This window comes from Dreissena polymorpha, chromosome 7 (assembly GCF_020536995.1).
Source record: "Dreissena polymorpha isolate Duluth1 chromosome 7, UMN_Dpol_1.0, whole genome shotgun sequence".
NCBI classification, from domain to species: Eukaryota; Metazoa; Mollusca; class Bivalvia; order Myida; family Dreissenidae; genus Dreissena; species Dreissena polymorpha.
The window spans coordinates 104,654,603-104,677,946 of record NC_068361.1 but is presented as its reverse complement, the minus strand read 5'-3'; the positions used below and the strand labels follow the sequence as shown (position 1 = coordinate 104,677,946).

Here is a 23,344-nt window from a genome sequence, read left to right as displayed (position 1 = left end):
TTCCGGGACTCATCAGTTGGAGAAACACCATCAACTTGAGTCAACAGAACAACTTTAAAACTGCTAAATAACTTTTAAACTAACAAGAAGAATTTTAAAGCGAGATTATACGATTTTGTTAAATATCTATGAATTTATATAAAATGTGTAAAAAACATATTATAAATAATACATATATTTCAATATCAAATAAAATTAAAGTTAAGAAGAACAGGAAAAGAAACTACGCTGAGGCTGATATTTGGGCCATTTACCAGGCCTTTTACCTGGTGCGCTGACTGCGATGTAGTTTTTCTTGGGTGAAAAGTCGCCTGTAAATGGCAAAATAACGCATAACAAATGCTAAATGTAAACATCGATTGGAAATGTTTCATTAGTATGTTTATATTCCTACTCACATAAATTGTGTTCTCCCCCATCTGTGTTTACACGGGCTTTGGACCGTTCCCTGAGAACAAAGCGTTCACAGGAAGCCACATTAAGGAGTGACACATCGGCACCTCCCCACCCTCGAACCGAAACTCTGAGTTCGGGGGTGTCTTACCCGTCGTTGTTGATTTGACCTAGTTTTTAACCCTATTTGAACTAAATAAACCACCAATCCAGATATCATCAAGATAAACATTCCGGTTAAATTTCATAAAGATTGGATGAAAACTGTGACCTGTATTGTCTACACAAGGTTTTTCTATCATTTGACCTAGTGACCTAGTTTTTGACCCCAGATGACCCAAATACAATCCCAACCCAGATTTCATCAAAATAAACATTCTCATCGAATTATATATGAAAACTGTGACCTCTATTGCCTACACAACGTTTTTCTATTATTTGACCTAGTGACCTAGTTTTTGACCCCAAATGACCCAAATACAATCCAACCCAGATTTCATCAAGATAACATTCTGACTTAATTTCATACATATTTGATGAAAACATGTTGACATATTAGTTGTAAATACATGTGTTTAGACGATGTACAATGTGCAAGTCTTGAATAAAAAAGTCTGTCTGTCTGTCTGTTTGTTTGTCTGTCTGTGACCTCTATTGTTTACACAAGGTTGTTCTATTATTTGACCTAGTTACCTAGTTTTTGACCTAGTGACCTAGTTTTTTACCAGACAACCCTAAAACAATCCCAATCCAGATTTCATCAAGATAAACATTTTGACCAAATTTTATAAAGACTGGATTGAAACTGTGACCTCTACTGTTCACACAAACTGTTGAGAGACGCACGCACGGACGCCAGACAACACACAATCACATACAGTACAGGCAACGTGTACTTTGACAAACACCACTCGTTGCGGTGTTCATTTTACGGTGTTCGCTTAAACAGATAAAAGTGTGATAGAAACGCAAAAATCACAACATTCGCCATATCTCTAAACTATCAAATGAATTTCTGCATGTTTCTATTTAAAGATTTGATATAAAAAGCGCCCAATCAGAACCGGTGTATTGCAACATTCGTAAATCACCTGACGCCTAGTGTGCGCGTTGTGTAGAGTTCATGTTCTGTTACAAAATGTAGCCACAAATAAATACATGTATATATGCCCATGATATTTTCATTTTCTTTGTTCTGAACCATAAAAAGCGCGCAAAAATTGGCATGGGTGTATTTATTTTTGACACAAAATCTTTGTAGCGCAGACAACATTGGGATCTTTTAATTTCGATTTAAAGTTTCGTAGTGAATTTCTTCCTAAGTACCGGGGTAGCTTGCGAATTATTTGGAATTGACATTTCATCTGAATAAAATAAAAATCAAACACGCTGTAACACGCTATATTTAGATTTCATGCAACATGTACAAGTCATTTTCTGGAAATCGGGAAAAATGAAACCCAATTTTGTGAAAACAAAAAGGGCAATTGCATTGATTAACACCATAAAAGTTAATAGTATTGATCATCTGAACGCTTAGTTTTAGTTTCCCACTTAACGTACTGCCCGAGTTTAAGTACACATAAAAAATGTGCACATAATATCAACATGTACATAAAGTATATGATTTTATTTTGTACATTTAAAACGTGTGAATGACTCTCACAGACAGGTGTTTACGGTGGCTGCGCAGCATCGCGGTGATCACGGGTGTTCCCGTTTACGATAGCGTGCAATCGCGGCAATTTCAGGGGTTTGCCGAACACCGCGGTCAGTAATGTGTCCGCCCCCCCCCCCCCCCCTCCCCCCCCCCAAAATGTCACCCATTGGGACAATTAAACACCGCGGACACGCGTTTTTGTCAAAGTACATATTGCCTGTACTGTGAGCTCACCATGTAACTTTGTGACAGGTAAGCTAAAAATAGAGTAAATCAGGTCCGTGAAGCAAAGTTTATATGTAATTTTATAGGGAGGGCTACCATCCCGAAACCCAAAATAATGCCACACTTTTTATTTTAGCTTCATAGGCGCATCTGATTATTACAATTTTTCGGCCACAACTTTTTCAGCCATTTTTACTCTTTGTCCGAAAGTAGACTGTTACCCGCTTATTGATTGGATGACCAAAGTAATAATTAACCAAATCGCGCGTCGTTATTTCAGGTAAAGATAAAACATTGACCTTTCTGTATCAAATAGTCAGAGTACAGGGCACTCTACTATCTATGGCTATATATTAAAGAATTAAATCGAATTTAGTAGGATTGGCATCGTAATCAAATCGATGCATTTAATTATAGTTATAACTCGTATTAGCTGCTCAGTGGCAGGGGTATCAACGGGCGCCATCCGATTCAATGTTCCTAGGCTCGGCTTATATCACCTTATCGGGCTTCTTCTCCCATTTGTAGTTTAAAAATCCGAGTGTCACTTGTGTTCGGAGGCACAGCACTTAAAAAAATTCCGAGTGTCACATGTGTTCGGACGCACAGCACTTAAAATAAAATCCGAGTGTCACATGTGTTCAGAGGCACAGCACTTAAAAAAAATCCGAGTGTCACGTGTGTTCGGAGGCACAGCACTACAAAAAATCCGAGTGTCACTTGTGTTCGGAGGCACAGCACTACTATTTACGTAAAACATTAAATAACATTGACAAAAAAGATGATTTCTCCATTGCAACACAGACGCTCTATGCATTTAATACATAAAGTGCCTCGCCGATGATGCTAACGGTGCGTGCATAAAAATCGCACTCCGTTAAAAACGTTGACGTGGCTAAAAAACGTTCCTCCAGTACAGTTTTAATTTTATCGCGATTTTTTTTATTTTGGCTTTTAATTTTGAATATAATGATGTAGGGTCGCAGCAAAATAATAGGCCCCGTTGGGGAACCGTAACCACAACATTATTTTGAACCCCGTTGATGCTGCACCCTGTAAATGTTATTAGCAATTTAACAATTGCTCAGTTATACAATTTTATTTCACGGTCAAAGAATTATTCCATTTCTGATATTGCTTGCAAATGCTATTTTACTTAAAATTAAGAAAATCAACTGACAAAAGCCTTAAAAACAAGAATATCAGTGAAACTGATGGATGCTCCCCGATGAAGGGCTTCGTCAATTTATGTGTTAAAAACCACCTAAAAAAACTATTATAAGCCTTGGTGACCTTGACCCCAGTGACCTCATCAAAAGGTAGAGGTCCATGCAAGGTACCTACATGCCAAATATGAAAGAGATCAGTAAAGAATTGAAGGTGCTATGAGAAACTGTTACAAAAGTGTGACAGAAGAATCTATTATTAGCCTCAATGACCTTAACCCCAATAACCTCAAACCTCATCATAAGGTAGAGGTCCATGCAATGTACCTTCATGCCAAATATGAAAGAGATCTGTTAAGAAACTGTAACAAAAGAGTGACAGAAAAATCTATTATTAGCCTCAGTGACCTTGACCCCAGTAACTTCAAACCTAATCAAAAGGTAGAGGTCCATGCAAGGTACATACGTGCCAAATATGAAGGAGATCGGTTAGTTATTGAAGGTGCTATGACAAACTGTAAAAAAAGTGAGACATTAGAATCTATTATTAGCCTCAGTGACATTGACCCCATTGACCTCAAACCTCATCATAAGGTAGAGGTCCATGCAAGGTACCTACATGCCAAATAAGACAGACACACAGATTGTTTTATTGACGTAAACTTTACAGTTTTTTGTCATTTACAAAATAGTTATACAAAGCATTAAGTCAATGTGAGAACAAATAACAATATTTAAATATCATATTGATCGCGTAAAGATCATATAACACTGTATTATGTGAATTGGGAATAAGACATCAATTTGGGAATAAATTGTGTTTTATCAAAAGTGCATAATATGCAGTTTTATATGTTGCATTTTTTTAGTTTTACAAATAATACTTAAAACATATACTTGCATATATAATAGCATCATTAAAATTGATTATACTTCAAAACTGGATTTCTTATTAATAAAAAAAACAACTCATGAAATGATACTGTGTCCATGCCGCGCATGCACACGGTTTCAAAATACACTTTAAATGATACAAATTCAATCACTGTTAATGAAAAAGTCATGGAAAATTTCTTATTAAGCTTAAATTATAGATAATGTACTACAAAATATATGTAGATCATGAAATGAATAGTTTTGTTTGAGAAAATCACCAAAATGATGTCCATTCGCAGTTTGATGTCTTATTCCAAATTTACATAATACAGTGTTATATTCATACATACATGAATTTAATAAAGAAGTTGAACATAATTAAGATTTGTTTTACAAGTATTAATAATAAAAAATAAATAAATGTATTCATGTTTCGCCAGATTAACATATACTGATGATGAAAACAATTATTTGTTATTAACTTTCATAGAAATATTGGAAATATAAGAAAGAGATTGGTTAAGTTTTAAAGGTGCTATGAGAAAATGTAACAAAAGTGTGACAGAAGGAAGGACAAACTGGCAACTATATGCTCCGCCGAAATTTTATTTCGGAGAGCATGAAAACTAATTACTAGAGAACATTATATTTACAAAACACAACAACATTAATCTAACAGTATTTACAATTTTACATGCAATAATATATTAATAATTAATATCCAATGCTAACACAAACCTAATCAAACATCATGTATATTTACATAACAAACAACATTAATTTTACAGTATTTACATGCACAAAAACCCAATGAAACATGTATATATTTACATAACACACAACATAAACTTTCATGTAACTCATCACCCTTCAATCCCATGAAGATGCTTTTCCGTTATTCAGCATTTTCCAGCATATATTGAGAGTAAAGTAAGATTGAGTTCATGGGTCGGAGTGGGCCGACAAGATACAGGTTATAAGTAGTCTATTTATGTTTTGATACAAATTTCCTATGTTTATTCCGACAACCTATTTATTGGGATTGTTATTGCTTGACATCCTATGTTTATTCCGACAACCTATTTATTGGGATTGTTATTGCTTGACATGTTTGTAGATATTTTGTTTTTTGTTTATTTGTTAAATAGATTTGATGATGGTAATATCAGATTTATGTTAAAATTGTTGATTTTATGTGCCTTTCAACAGATGCAGCCAGAGCAGGGCGAATAGACAAAAAGCCGATGACGCATGTCGAGGGACCTGTCATCTATGCCCTGCTCGGCGACACCTCTCGTGGCTATTGTTGATGGGTCGGAGTGGGCCGACAAGATACAGGTTATTAGTAGCCTATTTATGTTTTGATACAAATTTCCTATGTTTATTCCGACAACCTTTTTATTGGGATTTTATTTTTTATGCTTGACATGTTTGTAGATATTTTGTTTTTTGTTTATTTGTTAAATAGATTTGACGATGATAATTTCAGATTTATGTAAAAATTGTCGATTTTATGTGCCTTTCAACAGATGCAGCCAGAGCAGGGCGAATAGACAAGAAGCCGATGACGCATGTCGAGGGACCTGTCATCTATGCCCTGCTCGGCGACACCTCTCGTGGCTATTGTTGATGGGTCAGAGTGGGCCGACAAGATACAGGTTATAAGTAGTCTATTTATGTTTTGATACAAATTTCCTATGTTTATTCCGACAACCTATTTATTGGGATTATATTTGTTTGACATGTTCGTACATATTTTGTTTTTTGTTTATTTGTTAAATAGATTTGACGAAGATGATTCATCCATTGCGTCGCAGGCTCTCTTTGCATTTAATACGAAATCTCTGATATGATGGTGAACATGATTTTGTCTGTAATATCAGATTTATGTAAACAAAATTGATTATATGTGCCTAGCAGTTGTATGTTAGGTGCCTACATGCATGCATGTACTCATGTTTTCTGAATATTATTTGTTCCATTAGAGACATGGCTTTTATTTCCCAGATGTAATTTTTAAGTTATAAATGCAATTGTCGTTCATAGATTAAAACAATGGCACATTCTTCAAGTGGTGTTCTCACTGTATTTATGGAAAAATTTTGTTGTTCTGTTTCCTCTAAATTTCCGTGGCACAATTGAACACGCTCATCACTGTAAAAAATATAGTGATTATTATCAACACACCCAACAGTAGTGTAGTGTTGGTGGTTATGATTGACAGACGCTTTGAACTCATTGGTCTCGTTGTTAATAAAAATGTTATTATCAAGAGAGATTCTCTTTTGTGCACAACGATGAATATTTATTATCAGGAGACTGGGCGGTCTGACCAATTCACGTTTGACATCATGTAACTTTTCACCACAATGTTCACAATTAAGCAATTTCTGTTCCATTAGCCATTTGTTGATGCCCTGTTGTATACGTATTTGTGCTTCTGCTAGATCTACAAGATTGATTAACATTCTTTGGGATCGGAATTGTTCTTTGATTTTTGAGGAACTGCAACTTTGACATGTTTTTGTAGTTTTGACAGTTCCCTTGTGGATTTGGCAATCGTATGTTTGATCAAGACGGTCAAAAAGTTTAACAAGGAACTCATCCGCATCGTGTTCTATTCCTAGGCGCCAACCAGGGAGCAGGGACTCTGTTAGTTTTATAATTGGCATTTTAGGGAGATCCCTTAGGGGTAAATTGTGATGCCGATAGGCACGATTTACAACCTCATTCAGTGCACAAAGAGGACAAATCTCATTTTGAAGGTGGTAACCAGAGCATTGCTGGTGCAAGTATTGACGCTCCCTTAAGAAGGCATCAAAACTTCTGGTATGGCAAAGAGCTATAATTGGGGCATTCAAAAAGCACACATTATTTCCACTGTTTTGCAAACCTTTAAATGTTTGTCTGGAAATATCAGGTCGAGTTTTTAGGGACAGCAAATTTTCATTAGGTATGGGATCAACAGGTGACAATTTTTGTTTTGGGGTTGGTAATTTCCTTTTCTTAATGTCACATGATGGGCCTGCGAGAGATAACTTATCGTCAAATTGTCTTTTTAAAACCTTTGGTTTAACAGATTTGTTCTTTTGGTAATTAGTCAAGGTTTCATAATCCTCTTGACTTATGTGTGGCGCTGCTTCAGCTACCAGATATTCCTGGGTTTCGATCAACTTTTCAAGCACTCTCATAATAACATTTGTATCGGTGTCTATAAACATAAGTTGCACGATGCGAATCAGTTCCTCTTTGTCCTTTTTGATACTTAGCCTTTTTGCAAAAGCTTGATCTATGATACTGTCTGCCAAATTATTATAATGAGTAGTCCAAAATGGGTCGCCACACTTTTTATGTCGGTACATGCGTTCAGACTTAACTTTTACGGCTTCTTCAAATGCTTGTGCATCAAGAACATTTTCCTTAAGCCTTTGTACTTTAAGGTCCATGTAATTTGGAAAAGTACGTATATGAAGATGGGCGGGACTTCTAACCCTAGAAATGGCAACCAGGAATATGCCAGGCACATGAAACCAGCCATCCAGATCAACTTCAGCCAATGGGAAATTAGCTCCTTGTCCTTTAAAACTTGTTGCTGCGTCTCCTCCTTCGAGTGGCAAGGCGATTCTAGTCATGGGTATGTTTGACTTTGTCTTCCCAGCTTTTTGTTTATAACTTTCAACAGGAGGAATTGGGACATAATTTTCGCATCCTGGTATTCTTAAAATATTTGGGCCCGAGTAATTGGAAGCTTCTATTACCATAAAATCAGGCATTTCTGGTGGGTTACTAGGACCCTGAAACTTACAGGTCATGTGTACGCCTGAAGGAAACTCATCAACAGTATCCTTACAATAAGGAACATCATCAACAGAAAGCAATACACTCTTTGGGGGAATCTGCTGTACTTTTCCACATTTATCAATTGGTTTTGTAGTAATGCAGTCCTGTAATTCTCCTGTTTTCAAATCTGCACTAGTTAAAGAAGCAACAATGCTGTCCCTGTTATATATTGGTCCCACCAAAGTATGTAATGATCCATTGTACAGACCTATACTTGGAGCAATGTTACGTAAGAGCATGACTCTCATTCCCCTGCATGCGTGCCAGCTGGGTGGGGCACCTTCAAATTCTTTTGCAGACATTGCTCTTAGCTTATTTTCTTTCGCTGCTGGACGATGTATTGAGTCTATTCGCATTATCGGATTTCCTGTTATTTTGTGATGTCTGAGAAGAGCTTTTGCATTTTCAGACTCAACAGTTGACCTATTTTCATGGTTTTTTGAATGAAAATGATACCCATGGATGATATGTGCACTGTTCCACTTCCCGTCCATCTTCATATCACGTTCTGTTGCACAGTTTTTTCTAAGGAAAAGCATTTCTTTTTCCCTGCATTTTTTACCATACCTCATATTGACAAGCACTTTTCCAGTGAAACATTGACTAATGGGATCAACATCTGTTCTTTTGACTTCAGTCAAAAACACAGCATCAAATTGGCCCAGCATCAGATCTTTCCGACAAGCAGTAATATCATCTGATAAAAGACGATCTTTAGGCGATGTTAAGGATTGCCATTTGTCATAGTTTGGAATTGTTTGTAACGGTGGAAATTTGAAGACCTGTCTAAACCTTATCAAACCATTAATAGAAATAGAACTGCATTTTTTGTTTTCATGCGTGTAAGAACGAGCGCTCCAGAGAGGTTCAGCTGCAATCGGAAGAATCTGTGCTGGGTCCCCAATAAGAACAATGCCAATATTGTCGAGATCAATGTTGCACTGAATCAGTCGTTCAGTTACAAAGGCAAACATCTCTCGTGACAGCATGGAAAACTCATCAACAATGAGGAGAAAGAATTTTTTGGGGTCAAAATTGAGCATAAGTCTGGAATATGTGGCAGATGTTTCTTCCAGACGCAAATCTTTTTCATTTAGATGGACAGGTATACAAAAAAGTCGATGCAAAGTCTCTGACTTGAAGTACATCTGACTTGATGCAGCTCCTGTGGGAGCTGCAAGTTTGATTCTGTCTGTCCAAGTGCTTACCTGTGCATCTGAATCAGGGTTAGATTGTAAGAGGCTTATTACACTGCTTATAATGCATTTTAGTGTCCAGCTTTTTCCAGTACCTGGATTGCCCATTAGAATGAGACGCAAGGGGTTTGGGGGAGGTGCTTGTTTATTTGTTTCCCAATTTAATCTAATTTTAACATAATCAACAACAATGTCATGAGCCATCTTTTGTTTATCATTTAATGAAGATGCTTCAAATGAATTACTTGACAAAACTCCTTGCGTGTTTGTGAGATTTGAAATATGAGCATGTATTTCAGCCATAGAAGGTATAACATTCTCTCCTAGCCAGCTCTTCATAAAATCAACACCTTCAGGATTAGCTAAAATGTCAGAATCACTGAAACATGGCTTGGAATCTATGCCCTGCTGCGGGGCAGACCGCAAACGATCAACTGGGTTTTGATAAAATTGTTCATTTCCGGGGCGTGCTATCGGTTTTGAAGCGGTACTTTTAATTTTGCTAAGATTAGTGTCATCAGTTGCATCTACTGCACAAGCTTGCTGGTTTTCTTCGAGATCTTCGTCTGAGGATGAATCTGAATCAGAGTTGTTGTTTCGAGGAAGATGGTGATGTTTCCAAAATTTGTATGCCCATGGTGGAAGTCCATTACCATCAAGAAATGTTTGATTGAATAGATCAATCCAAGCTTTCTTTAAAGATTCTGCATCTTCAGCAATTGGTGAGAAGTCAGTAGTTTTGTGGCAAGGAATCTTCCAAAGGCAGAGTGTTCTACAATAGTGCCAATATTGTTTTCCACGGGGATTTGCCATTCTTATACCATGGCAAGGTATGAGCTTTAATGCATTCAATCTGCCATTTCTTGCAGTACTTCTTCTTTTAAATTGTAAGAATCTTGCACCATCATTGGGTTTAATTTCTTTAACATCAAACAAGTCACAAAACTGATGTAGACACATGTTGCATTGTATCTCTGCCTTCAGTTTTGGCGACTCTTTGCCACATTCGATGAAAACAGCTGTTGTACCATGTCGCCCATCAAATTGTTTAATGAGAGGTGGGAGAATGTAATCTTCGCCATCTTTTTTATCATAGTCAGTTCTCAGCAGAGACAAACCAGATACACTGCAACTTTTGATGTTAACATTTGAAAGAACATGTGGGATATTTTGATTGAGGTGAGTTGCCTGAAAGATAGATGTTGTGCCAGCAATTGCATGGCTATTGTACATTTTTTGAACAGCACCTTGATTTATTGGTTCACCATCTTGCAACTTCTCCATTGCAGTGATGAGCACTTCATTAGATGTTTTAGTGGGAATTGCATCTTTAAAGGCATATTTAGTTACATACTCTGTAGCAGAGTCACCAGTATCTGAAAAGAACTCAAGATTTAAGTCCTGCACCCCATTTTCTTTATTTTGGCAACAACTGACCTCTATTACTGGAGGTTTTCTGAGAAACTCTGGCACAACAGCTTTGTCATCAGCATTGCTAAGTACATGCAGAATCTCAAAAGGATCATGACCATTAAACCATTTGTCGTTACATTCAAACTGAAGTTGAAAAATTTTCTTATTGTGTTTGTCAGGCTCAATGGTGGGTACTTTATTCATTGGTTGCGGTTTTCGCCTTTTACAGGTAATAACCTCTGTGGACTGTTTATTCCCAGTTTCCTTGCATGTCGATTGCTTTTTCTTAACCACTGCACATTTATCTGTCTTGGAAGGCTGATCGTTTATTCCTGTATGACCTAAGTGGCGACATGTTCCATTGACAACAGTCACATATATTGTGTCCAATGTTGAAAAATCACCGGTTGTGAGGGCATTGTCTATCACACTTGCCATGTTCAGTCTGCAGATGGCGGAGGTCCTTTCATAGATGAAATCAAATGTCTTGTTTTTACCATCTGCTAGTAAACCTGCATTCCAGTTGGTGTAGAATGGTCGCATATATTCAATGTAATCCTTCCTAGCATGATCCCAACAGTCGAGTACCCTAGTACGGATAGTGTCCTGAACAAGAGGATTGTCGAGATCTTGGCCAGTATTTAAACATTCGTCTTTGGCACTCTGAAAGCAGTTTTGTATATTTAGTTTCAAGCTGTCCATGTGCTGACTGAATTCACGACTAAAATACAGCCTATGAGCATGTGGATTGGCATTTGCACCCCATTCAAACCGTGTAAAATAGGCATCACCATCATATCTAATTCTAGATAGAAACGTTGTGTCCAGCTCTGCCATCAATGCGCACATAAACGATACGATGCTTGGATACTGTAGTACGTTTCTTCGCCGACCTTCCAAAAATTCTTGGTCACTCTGGATGGAGAGGGTCTCTGTACCTGGACAGACTTTGTGAATTGCCGGGTGATGGTTATACGGTGGAGCACGAGTCTGGAACAGCATAATTGACATTGGCATTTTGTCTTTTCGCCAAGGAACACTTTCTTCCCAATCCCGTTGAACAGCTATTGCATCATCCCTTGACCTTTTCCAGAATGGAGCTGTATCCGGTATTGAGGACTTGAACATCATTAGGTTTGATACAGTCCAGTCACGAAGCTCTGCATTTTGCATTAAATCCTCTTTTACAGGTATTCCAGTTGTTTCAAAGGCATCACTTTTCAGAGCGAGCTTGGCCTTTCCCTTGCTATGTTCTCGTTTAATCATGCTATGAACTAGAAATTGAAGCTCAGTATTGACCATCGCTCGTTTTTGTGCGCATACCCAATACAGGTAAGCAAATTTGTAGCTGCCTGATTTATTTTTAATGCTACGAGGACGTTCTTGGTGTGGACATGCATCACCAGTGAGGAAGACATCCGGGAAAGCCATTTGTAGGTATCCTTGTGTATCCTCAGCAACAGGGTTCTGACGGTCCACATCTGGTGCTGAGATCCTTTGTAACACTGTGTTTTGCATTCCATTCTTGAGAATTTGCTCTGGGTTTTCAGACAAGTTAGAAACTCCACCCTGTGCAACACTACCTGAATCTCCTTCATCATTGCTGCTCTCCCTCAGGAGAAGTTCTACTTCTTCACAGCATAGGTAGGTTAGGTTTTTCAATTCATCTTCAGGTAATAATACCTGTTCAATGTTTTTTTGTGATGCATTTGAAACATCTGTGCTAGGATTGAGCCATTTCCTCTGAACACCGTACAAGACAACATCAGTGAGTGTTATTTTTATGGTTTCATTTGGATCTTCATCATGGTTAAGTTTGTCATTAGTTTGACTCTCTAGTATGAACTTTGCTAGATCGTTCCATATTAGATTTGCAATTTGTTCCATGTTAAGGCAGCTGGATGTGGCTTTTTGATTTTCAATTAGAATTGCATCTTTTATGCCACTTCCGATAATAAAACCAGAGTTTATCCATTCAGAGAACAGCTGAATAGTTAATCTTTTAGAAGCACGCTCATGGATCAGCTCAACATTGATTTTTCTTAAACCATTTGGGTAAACAGCTGTGCTTGTATCTGATAGCTGACTTGCTAGATTCTCCATGGCAGCTACTGTAAAAGGTGTATGAACCTTATCACAGTACCTGTAGAATGGTCTTTTGGTACCATATACAGGACAAGTCACTTCACGCTCCATAAGCTCTTTTGCATGAACAATCTTTGCCATATTAATTTTAGCTTCATTAATGCTCCCATCTTCTTGCTTAGAGACCATGATAACAAATGGTAACTTTTGGAAAGTGTGCCATGGAAGAGCTTTAGTTTTGACTGGTTCTTTTATCGCAAAAGATATTGATCCATATCTGGAGAATGGGATATTATTTGTTCGAGAACGCAATATAACTATTACAGCATGGATCGGTGACAGAACAAGTTTTTCAGCCTGAGATAAAGTGTCCATGAACATTTCATGCTGATATGAGGCCTCATCTTGAAAAACATCAAGAGCCATCAGATTTTCAGGACCGTAAGGGTTTATATTTGAAATATTGTCATCAATAGATTGCTGACTATCAACAGTGGTTCCCTGAGAACTCTCTTCACCAGCAGACTTTTTGTGCAGCAATGTTACAATTCCATCATCAATTTTACAAAATTTTGAACAATTTGTACATACCCCTGTTACTGTTTCATCATTATAAACTCTAGCACTTGAAAATGCTGAGTCGAGAGTGACACTAGACCCTGCTAAGACCTGAGACTGCTTTAAAGCTTGCAGAAGAAAAGAGTTTGACAGTGGAATCTGTTGGCCAGCTTCAGGGACGTTTATACAATGAGCTGCATCTGCTTCAAAGCCAGGTGAACACATTCCACATTGAGAGCAATGGATCATCTTCATGGCACCATATGTTGCATGGAGATCACGAATTCCACTTAGATTTAGGACAGTGTGCTGAGCAGATGGGTCTTCAGATGACAGCTCGCTATGATCTAACCATGATTGACAAACAAGAGCTTCGCGTGGTTTTGTTATATTAAGCTTTCCTTTTTTCAAAGTAGGTATTTCTTTACAAGACTTAAATCGACCAGTAGTCAAAGATTGAACAAACTTCACACATGCCGAAGGCAGAGACTGAGTGTATACTGCCTTGCCTTTGATTATGTCAAATTCTTGACTCGTGCATGCATATTTTGCCATTATTTGAACATGCTCAACACCTGCACTAACTTCACTTATTGTTTTGAACACAAAAGCAACTGGTGGAAGCTTTGACTCGTGCAGACTGTTGTATGCTACCCATAGTTGTGGACTTAGTTCAGAACAAGGAAGAGGAATAATGTCATTTTCCTCCTCACATGAAGTGCCATGAAGCAGATTGCAGGAGAATTGTACTTGTTTATGAAGGTTACCATATACATATGAGCCCAAGACAAACTTTTCAGCTGCTCTCTTTCCTAACCATCGGACTTTGCTGCAAAGATTGCATTTTCTAAGGTAAAATTCACTTGTGTCGGCTTCTGTTGGTTCTAATACTTTTTGTAGTGGTAAGTCTGTCTTTAGATCCTGTTTTGCCTTAGAAGAGGCAGATGTAAATTTTACATCGTAGTTGATCTTTTTAAGATTTATACGATCCTCATTACATTGAGGACCAGCAAAGTTCTCTAACATCTTCATGTGTCTTGAATAATTGTCGACAAGTTCCGTATGAACGTCCTTCAAGATTTCCTCATAGTCTGCGCTACTTATGAGTCTTGTTGTTGGCTCTACCAAATATTCAGCCTTACATTTTCTCCATATTTAATTCCAACTAGCTGTAAGAAAGTTGTTTTTCTGTAGTATTTTATTGTACCCGTTCCATAATAATGAATGCGCTCTAAATTGAAAGCATCTTCATGGGATTGTGGTCCACGATTAGGCTCTAAACCTTCATCTCTACAAGTTTTTGAATTTTTAGTGTAATAAAGATTAACTTCGTGTAGAAGTGATAAAAATTGACCCTCATTCGTCAGCACTGAGTTTATTGACATTTGTTTTTGATTTGCTATGGCCTTCATTCGAATCCATGAATACCAACGAAAAGCTAGAGATGATCTTTCTGTAATTGGTATTCCTCTTGTTAACATGCTATCAAGACGAATTGAATGACTGATGTCTGAGCCCTGAATGGTATACTTAACGATGCAGTTTTTTGAATTTATATACTCCCAGGGTCCAAGAACAGAATCCTGTTGACCTAACTCAGTTGTGACGGAGAGAACATTAATGGGGCCAAGACTAAGCAAATTTTCTAAAGTTAAAATATTTTTTTTTGTTTTATTAGCATTTGTATTAGCATTGGATATTTCTATACTTTCCTGTGTGGTACAATGAACAACCATATACTTATCCTTCTTAATAACATCATCTGGTCTTTCTTCCTGAAACATTAAGTATGACAGAAATTTTTGACTTCATTTTCTTATCTTGCTGCTCCAAAAAAATTGCGAGTAAAATTAGAATTTGACCAAAATGTTATCTGCAGCTCTAAAAACAAGTGTGTAGCATGTCAGACTATTGCAATGGAACCAGTACTTTAACATGTCAGACTGTGTCAATGGTACCGGCAGTATGTATAATGTGAAACTGTGGAAATGGTACAAGTATGTATCATGTCAAACGGTGAAAATGGAACCAGAATGTAGCATGTCAGACTGTGACAATGGTACCAATAGGCAGTTGAGTACATAGCATGTCAGACTGTGACAATGGTGCCAGTTCATATCATGTCAGACTGTAACAATGATACCAGTATGTAGTATCTGTCAGACTGAGACACACAAAATGTGCAGTTCCATGAGATAAACATGCATGCCAAATATAAAGTTGCTATCTTCAATATTGCAAAAGTTATCAAACCAAGGTTAAAGTTTTGGGACACACAATAAATGAATGACAGACAGACCATAAACAATATACCCCCGATCTTTCGATCTGGGGGCATAAAAAAGGCCAGCATTGCCAATAGGATATAACTATAACCTAAACATACAATATAAAAGTTATGTTCATATATTTAAGTGGGTTTTAGTGACAGCCATTGTGTGTATACGTTTTTTGTCACTGTGACCTTGACCTTTGACCTAGTGACCTGAAAATTGATAGGGGTCATCTGCGAGTCATGATCAATGTACCTATGAAGTTTCATGAACCTAGCCATAAGCTTTCTAGAGTTATCATCGGGAAACCATTTTACTATTTTGGGTCACTGTGACCTTGACCTTTGACCTAGTGACCTGAAAATCAATAGGGATCATCTGCAAGTCATGGTCAATCTACCTATCAAGTTACATGATCTTAGGCATAAGCGTTCTTGAGTTATCATCCCGAAACCATTTTACTATTTCGGGTCACCATGACCTTGACCTTTGACCTGAATATCAATAGGGGTCATCTGCAAGTCACAGCGATTTTCCTTGTCCAATTGGGAAAAGTACCCGTACCGGTCCGATTGGGAAAAATTGAGTCGTGAAAACCTCAAAATTGGGAAAAATCGAGTCGTGAAATCCTGAAATTGGGAAAATCGCGTCGTGAAGTTTGGGTCTTATTGAATACATCATACAGTTCATACTTAATTGAACATACCCATTTAAATAATCATTTGCAGGCATGCCTTAATGACCATTAAGTTATAAAGTTTATATAAATAACAAAATATTATAAAGAACACACCAAATCAATTACTAGTTGTTTCAATCTCTTTTAAAGCAATGTCTCTCTCTTTCATTTTTGTGAAATTTCAACAATCTTTGATGTTTAATCATCACTCAGTTGCTTGCATCCCTCCCTGCACAGCATCATTATTGCTGTCAATGTGTCCTGTGATTGATGGTTCCGATTGGTTTTTTGGCATAATATTTGCATGGGTGAAAGTTGAAAATTCCCAAAATACTGAAACTAAAATCTGGGGGCCTGGGGGCCGATAGGGCCCCCGGTGGGTCCAGGGCAAGTGCCCTGGCCCGGGGTCCAGGGGGCCGGAGGCCCCCGGAAGCTCCTGCATTTTATCTTATTTGAAACAAAGAAATCAATTCTCCTGAGCTTAAAGACACCTGTATTTTTTAGTGATTCAAAACAGAATAACAGTTAGTTTGGCTAGAAAATATCATTATCTATTTCTTTAAAATTTCATGTAGATAAAATGTTATAGGCAGGGCCCCAAGTTGGTCCAAGGCCTGGTCAGGGGTCCAAAGGCCCCCGGAAACTCCTGAAGGATGGCAAATTGATTTGCAAATAGGAAGCTATCCTCAACAAGTATAAGACCAACATATGTTGACAGTAATTCTTGCAGCTTACTTAACATGCATACAATGGAAAACAAACAATGATTATGTTTGTACATGTACAATAACTTTATTCAGTCATTTAATCTATTAATTTTGTTTACTAAGCATACACTCCTTACTTAAAGAATTACTATAAATGTTTAATTATGAACAATAAAAATTGAAAATCTGTCCATAACAGACAGAGTATCACTATTTAATAACAGTTAGTTCAAAGGCATCAATAGTTGTAAATTTCTGCAAGTTAAATGTACTTTATAGACATTTTTCATGAAAACTATAGATTCATCAGGGATCATAAGCATTTAGGATTAAGATACAAAAGAAAAACAATCATTTTATTTACAAACAATTCTGCATTTAGGATTCATCAAAATTAAATTTCAAGTCCTAAAAACCAAATGCCATTCTTTTAAAAATCAAACATCTTTTTGCATCACATGTTTACAACATTTTTATGCGTTTGAACCTTTGTCCCTGTCCAGAGTCATTCTGTTTTCTTTTTCTGTTGACAATCTTATTTTTCAATCTAACAAGTTTGGAAATTCGTTTGGTTTTTTCAATTTTTAGCAAGTGGATGGAAGTATTTAGCTTCTGAGCACGTTTCTCCTCTTCCAACTCTTTCTTTTGTTTCAAATAATGTTGATAGTTAGCATAAGCATTAATGCAGCTTTTGATTAGATTTCTGCTCACTGTCATTTTTGTGCTGGTTGTTTTTTTCATCCTCAGTGCTGTCTTGATGATTGCCACCGCTTCATAGTTGGCCACAGTCAATGCAGTTCTGTCTTTCTCAACAATGTCATCCATTATATTGAATGTGGATTCAATTAAAGGTCCACTGAACACTGTTAGCAAGGCTGAAATCAACTTCTTCAGAGTGGGGAAACACACTTCTGAACTTATTTTCAGACCAAAAACTTTGCCCCAATAGCCAGTGTCAATTCTGTCATCATTGTATTCACTGGCTAATTCTTTCACTTGCTGGCTAACACAGTATCTGTCAACTTCCACTGCAAGTTTACCAGCTTCCATGTCATTAAACATGTTGGGCAAGCTTTGGCACAGCCACTTCAAAGATGCTGAGGTCTGACTGTGATTGGCCAATTTTGGATCAAGAGCAGCAAGTCTCCGCAAAGTTTTGTTGCCTAATGGAAGACTCAGCATCTTCTTAGCAGCCATGATGTAGCCAGTGCGCAAGTCAGTGTACAGCTGTGCAGTCCAGTACTTGCACCGTTTGTCTAGACGTGCCTTGTTCAAGTCTGTAAAGGCATACTTCCCAACTCCAAGGTCCCTGTCTGGCTTTTGTATATTTCTGTCCGTCACATCAAGTTTTAGGAGGTCGGTAATGCTGTTCGGAATGTGCTCAGGTTTGATAAACATTCCAAACAGCTCTCTTGTAATGACAACCATTTGCTCGTGCAGGTTGTGAATGAGAGGTTTTTCAGTTTGAAATGTTTTCACAAACCCTTGGAACGTGTCTAGTAGTCCTCTATACAAATTTAATTTAACAAAAGTTTCCCGCCTATTCTGAAACAGATGATCCACAATGCGGTCCTTTCGTTCAGTACTGGTGGCTGACTTCTGCTGTCTGTCTTGGGACATCTGTAGCAATGTTATAGCTGCCTGGGCCTCCACTGTCACATCATGAGACTCAAAGATGTTGCTTATCAGGTGTCTGAAAAAAGTACATATAAATTTTACGATTATAATGACTAACATTATAGAGTTCAAAACATAGACATCATGTAATTTTTTTTAGGATGCAGAACTTTGATTTTTTTAATTGATATAAATTATCAAATTTCATTTATACATGTTACATCATGAAGAAACAAACAGACTTATGCATGCTTCTGTGAAAACAGGAAATACAAACCTGTGTTTTGTCTTTTCCTCCTCAGTCAGATATCCATAGTAGTAGACTGTCAGGAAGTCCATACATTCCATCAGTCTGCAAGCTACGACATTCATCTGCAAAAATCTGCTAGATATAGGGCGGATCAAGTGCTTAGATGTTTTTCCATTCATCAGGTTCTGTATTTCACTGAAGATTTCTTTAACTTTTGGTGATTCTTCAATGTCATAGAACATGTCTGAAGCAAACATTGGCATGGTTTTGTCTACACAATTAAGCAAAGTCTTGGCAACATTGTTGATCATGTGCACCGTATCCCCACTAACATCTAGCAGATTTGGGTTTTTCGCTCGTATAAGGGTTTCCACACCCCCTCGGACACCTCTCATTGTTGAACAATTGTCCATCAGGACACTTATCACCTGTGACCACTGAAGACCATACTCTGCCAAAATACTTTCAAGAGATTCTAGGATGTTCGCTGCAGTAGCAAAGTTCTGTTTTCTGGACCCAAGATGGGCTATTTCTATTTTGCCAGTTTCTTCATCATAATATTGAACCAGAGCATTTAATATCTTGTCATTGTTATGGTTGGTAGCTTCGTCAACATTTAATGATATAGCCTGGCCTTTAAGTTTTATAGATAATTCTTCTTTCATGCATCTTGCAACACCATGTGTGTTTATGTAAGTGGCGCTAGATCTAGAAATGGTTGTTCTGTCCAGCGCTTCCTTGTCTTGACACAATCTTTTCGCAAATTCAAGAAGTTCTGGGGCTATCGAGAATGGCAGACAGTGCTCACTTATGAATGCAGCAGTGATCGCACGTTGTCTGGCTACCCTGTCTTGCATCGACTCGGTCTTCGCTGTTGCCTTGGATGACCCTGGAAGAACCTTTAAAGAGAACACATGCACGTTATAATTGTTAGAAGTAATTAATTAAATCTACTTCAACTAACAATACTAGATCTATCCACAGTATGATGAACATTGCTATACAATTCACAGTATTTTAAGTAAATGTATAACTTGTGTACTTATTATTTAATATAATGACAGTTCCCCCAAGCATTCACCAGGGCTCTAAATGTAATGCATGTACATACACCATTATGTGACCATACATGAAGTGTTTGTGCAATGTGTAACTACTTACACAGATATTGACAGAAATTAAAATTTTGAAAAATTACCCTATTTTCTGTTATCAAATGTAAGTGTATACTGTATATATATTTCACTTGTATAAAGTATGCAACAAATAAAACTAAACTTCTATGCTCATCACAAAACTTCGGAGGCACGGACAGACGAACATTCTTTGAATGGCGGGGCATACAATGATGACTACTGTCGCATACTGTACTATGTATATAAAAATGAAAAAGAATTACAGCTTCAATAATTATAAATAATCAAATCATATTAACGGAATACAAAATTATATTGCTAAAATACTGCTTACCGAATTGGTTTTCACTACATTGGCGATTTTTTGATGATTCCCATCTTCACAGTGCAACTTCAGAGCTTTCTTTCCGTTTGACTTGTAATTGATGGTTTTCCCACAAAAAGTACAATAGGCAACGCCACACACATCTATCTTTTTAAGCCAATCTGTCCATTTCATTCCCTTAGAATCACATTCAGACAGCCATTTCCATCTCCATTTGTTTTTCGCTTGCTTTTCAAGATCTTGTGTGTTATATCCTACGGGTAAGAACTTCATTGTAAATTTGAACTTTGAACGCTAGCAGACGACGAGACACTTCAGTGTAAATTTGAACTTTGAACGCAAGCAGACGCCGAGACAAAATGGCTGACGACGACAACCGCTTTTTTTCAATTCGGCAGTTATCGTTAAAGTTCGGTACAAAACACGCCTTCTTGTAGAAATTCGCAGAAGACTTTCGTTCTTGGAACGGAGATTTACGAAAGCACTGACCGGGCGAATAATGCCCAGAGGGATAGAACGATTCACGAGATTATGGAAACTGAAAGAGCAATACGCCCAGGGGGATAGACTAATTGAGAAGCAATGACCGCGTCGAATCTATAATTAGATATGAGTTAACAGAACAGTGGGAAACCAATTTAGCACGTCTGGAATCGCATCTGGAATCGATCGTATTTTGTTTATTTTGTCTGTCGGCATGGCTGGACACATGGCCTACCCCCCCCCCCCCCCCCCCAACAAAATCTCATCGGATTTACATGATTCACAAAAACGACCTCTGAGAAGCCCAAAAATACGGAATTCCGTAATAATACGGAATACTTTCACCCATGTATTTGCTATTATGACTCATTTCAAACTACGATAAGGTTACAAACCGACGTAAAACAGTACGCTGGCTGCCTGGCAAAAGAACCGGAAACAGTAACAACTCTATTGATTGAATGCGCTGAATAATAAAACCCGAAATTAATCGAGCGCGTGGTTACACACAACTATACGATTTTCTTTGTTCGCTCGCCGAAAGTTGTTTTTGTTACGAAACTTTCTATCGTTTTGAGAAAAAATTCGGACGCTGATTGGGATTTTTCCAGATGCCGATTGGGAATTTGGGAATTTTCGCTCGATTGGGAAAGTACCGTTTTGGGAATTTGGGAATTTTCGTTCGATTGGGAAAGTACCGTTTACCGGTACTTTATAAAGTTGGAGGAAAATCGCTGAGTCATGATCAATCTACCTATCAAGTTTCATGATCCTAGGCATAAGCGTTTTTGAGTTGTCATCCGGAAACCATTTTACTATTTCGGGTCACTGTGACCTTGACCTTTGACCTAGTGACCTGAATATCAATAGGGGTCATCTGCGAGTCATGATCAATCTACCTATCAAGTTTCATGATCCTAGCATAAGCGTTCTTGAGTTGTCATCCGGAAACCATTTTACTATTTCAGGCCACCGTGACCTTGACCTTTGTCCTAGTGACCTCAAAATCAATAGGGGTCATTTGCGAGTCATGATCAATGTAACTATGAAGTTTCATGATCCTAGGCCCAAGCGTTCTTGAGTTATCATCCGGAAACCACCTGGTGGACGGACCGACATGTGCAAAGCAATATACCCCCTCTTCTTCGAAGGGGGGCATAAAAATAAGAGCTAATCAAACGCATGAAACAGACGCCATAAATGAACATAGGTAATAACTTACCCGGTATTTCTAAGTTGATACAATAATATTCAAAAAATATCCACATGACTGAAAATATTTTGTCCTAATAGCCTTTTAATGTAATCTATTTATAGCTTTTGAACTCTGCTCGCTCCCTTATTTGCCGATTGGTCACAAATGACAAAATTACGTCATGATTTGGGAGGTAAGCACAATGTGACAACTAATTCGATCAATATGCAGACCCCTCTAGAAGATTAATACGGTAATGAAAGGCATATTCAACCAATACGAATACACGCAAGGAGACTTTTTACGGCTCTGGGTTTTTCCAGACTAATAGAAGGCTCGACAAGTGAACAATTGTCACTTTTATACGAAGATTAAATATTATTTTTGGTTGGGAATTTTTCCAGTATTTGGAAAAATTTGGTCAAATTAGGGGAAAAAGGTGGTTACTTCATATGGGGAAGCGGCCATATTCTGCTTCTTCAAAGAAAGGTTTTTTGTCCCTGTGAGTTAATAAACACAAAAATGGGAAAAACTAAAAATGTCAGTTACATGACTTATAACATTAAGTAGATGATATGAACAGAAAAAAAACTGATATGATTTTCAGATACAACCTTTTTGCATAAAAACAAAATCAAACATTTCAATATTTTAAGGGCAAAACAGTTCTATCTTGATATTTAACAAATATCTCCGATAATTGGATTATACATGTATCTACAATAATGCCAATAGAAGAATATTATGTAAACTTTAAATAAAAGTACAGTGTCTTGTTAATAAAGATTCCTTTAAAGTATAAATACATTCAAGTCATTATATCATGTGCAACACTTCTTGAAATCGGATTTCAAGAAGTGTTGCACATGATATAAAGAATAGATCAAACATCAACCATACATGAAAGAATGTTTTGACACTATAAAGCAAGTAATATAATGAGTATTTCTGTGTTCTTTTACTTTATCATTTTTCTGACATATTGATAGTTGCAGTGCACCCCTGCACATGAGACTAGGCAAGTGACAAGCATGCACAACATTTCTGTGGACTTTTTTCTTTCTTAGGGAATGGCCGTGGACAGCCATTTTAAAATTTCTACATGGACATTTCACAGATCTAGCAAGGGCGCAATACATAACAAGGGCTGTTTGTAAAACATGCATGCCCCCCCCCCGTATGGGCTCTCCGTTGTAGTGACAGCCAATGTGTGAATATGTTTTATTGTCACTGTGACCTTGACCTAGTGACCTGAAAATCAATAGGG

General features: G+C 37.5%; 3 protein-coding genes across 3 annotated transcripts in view; 1 reads left to right on the top strand and 2 right to left on the bottom strand.

Moving 5' to 3' along the window:
* The window catches only part of LOC127840004 (sodium-coupled monocarboxylate transporter 1-like), a 639,226-nt gene that overhangs the window by 315,920 nt on the left and 299,962 nt on the right, over positions 1 to 23,344 (bottom strand). The gene's annotated exons all lie outside the window — the stretch shown is intronic.
* The window catches only part of LOC127837264 (uncharacterized), a 289,076-nt gene that overhangs the window by 173,017 nt on the left and 92,715 nt on the right, over positions 1 to 23,344 (top strand). The gene's annotated exons all lie outside the window — the stretch shown is intronic.
* On the bottom strand, positions 17,132 to 21,121 carry LOC127837251 (uncharacterized). The gene is made up of 3 exons (XM_052364167.1): positions 20,409 to 21,121; positions 18,966 to 19,837; positions 17,132 to 18,764 (listed from the first exon to the last, which is right to left on the bottom strand). The coding sequence occupies exons 1-3, from the start codon at positions 20,670 to 20,672 to the stop codon at positions 17,534 to 17,536; spliced, it is 2,367 nt and encodes a 788-aa protein (XP_052220127.1). The 5' UTR covers positions 20,673 to 21,121; the 3' UTR covers positions 17,132 to 17,533.

Excerpts from the sequence above, each read along its gene's own strand:
- LOC127837251 (XM_052364167.1), bottom strand. The coding sequence starts at position 20,672 with ATGAAGTTCTTACCCGTAGGATATAACACACAAGATCTTGAAAAGCAA. Across the intron at positions 19,838-20,408 it reads ATGTAGTGAAAACCAATTCG|GTTCTTCCAGGGTCATCCAA; the intron begins GTAAGCAGTATT and ends TTCTCTTTAAAG. Across the intron at positions 18,765-18,965 it reads GAGGAAAAGACAAAACACAG|ACACCTGATAAGCAACATCT; the intron begins GTTTGTATTTCC and ends TACTTTTTTCAG.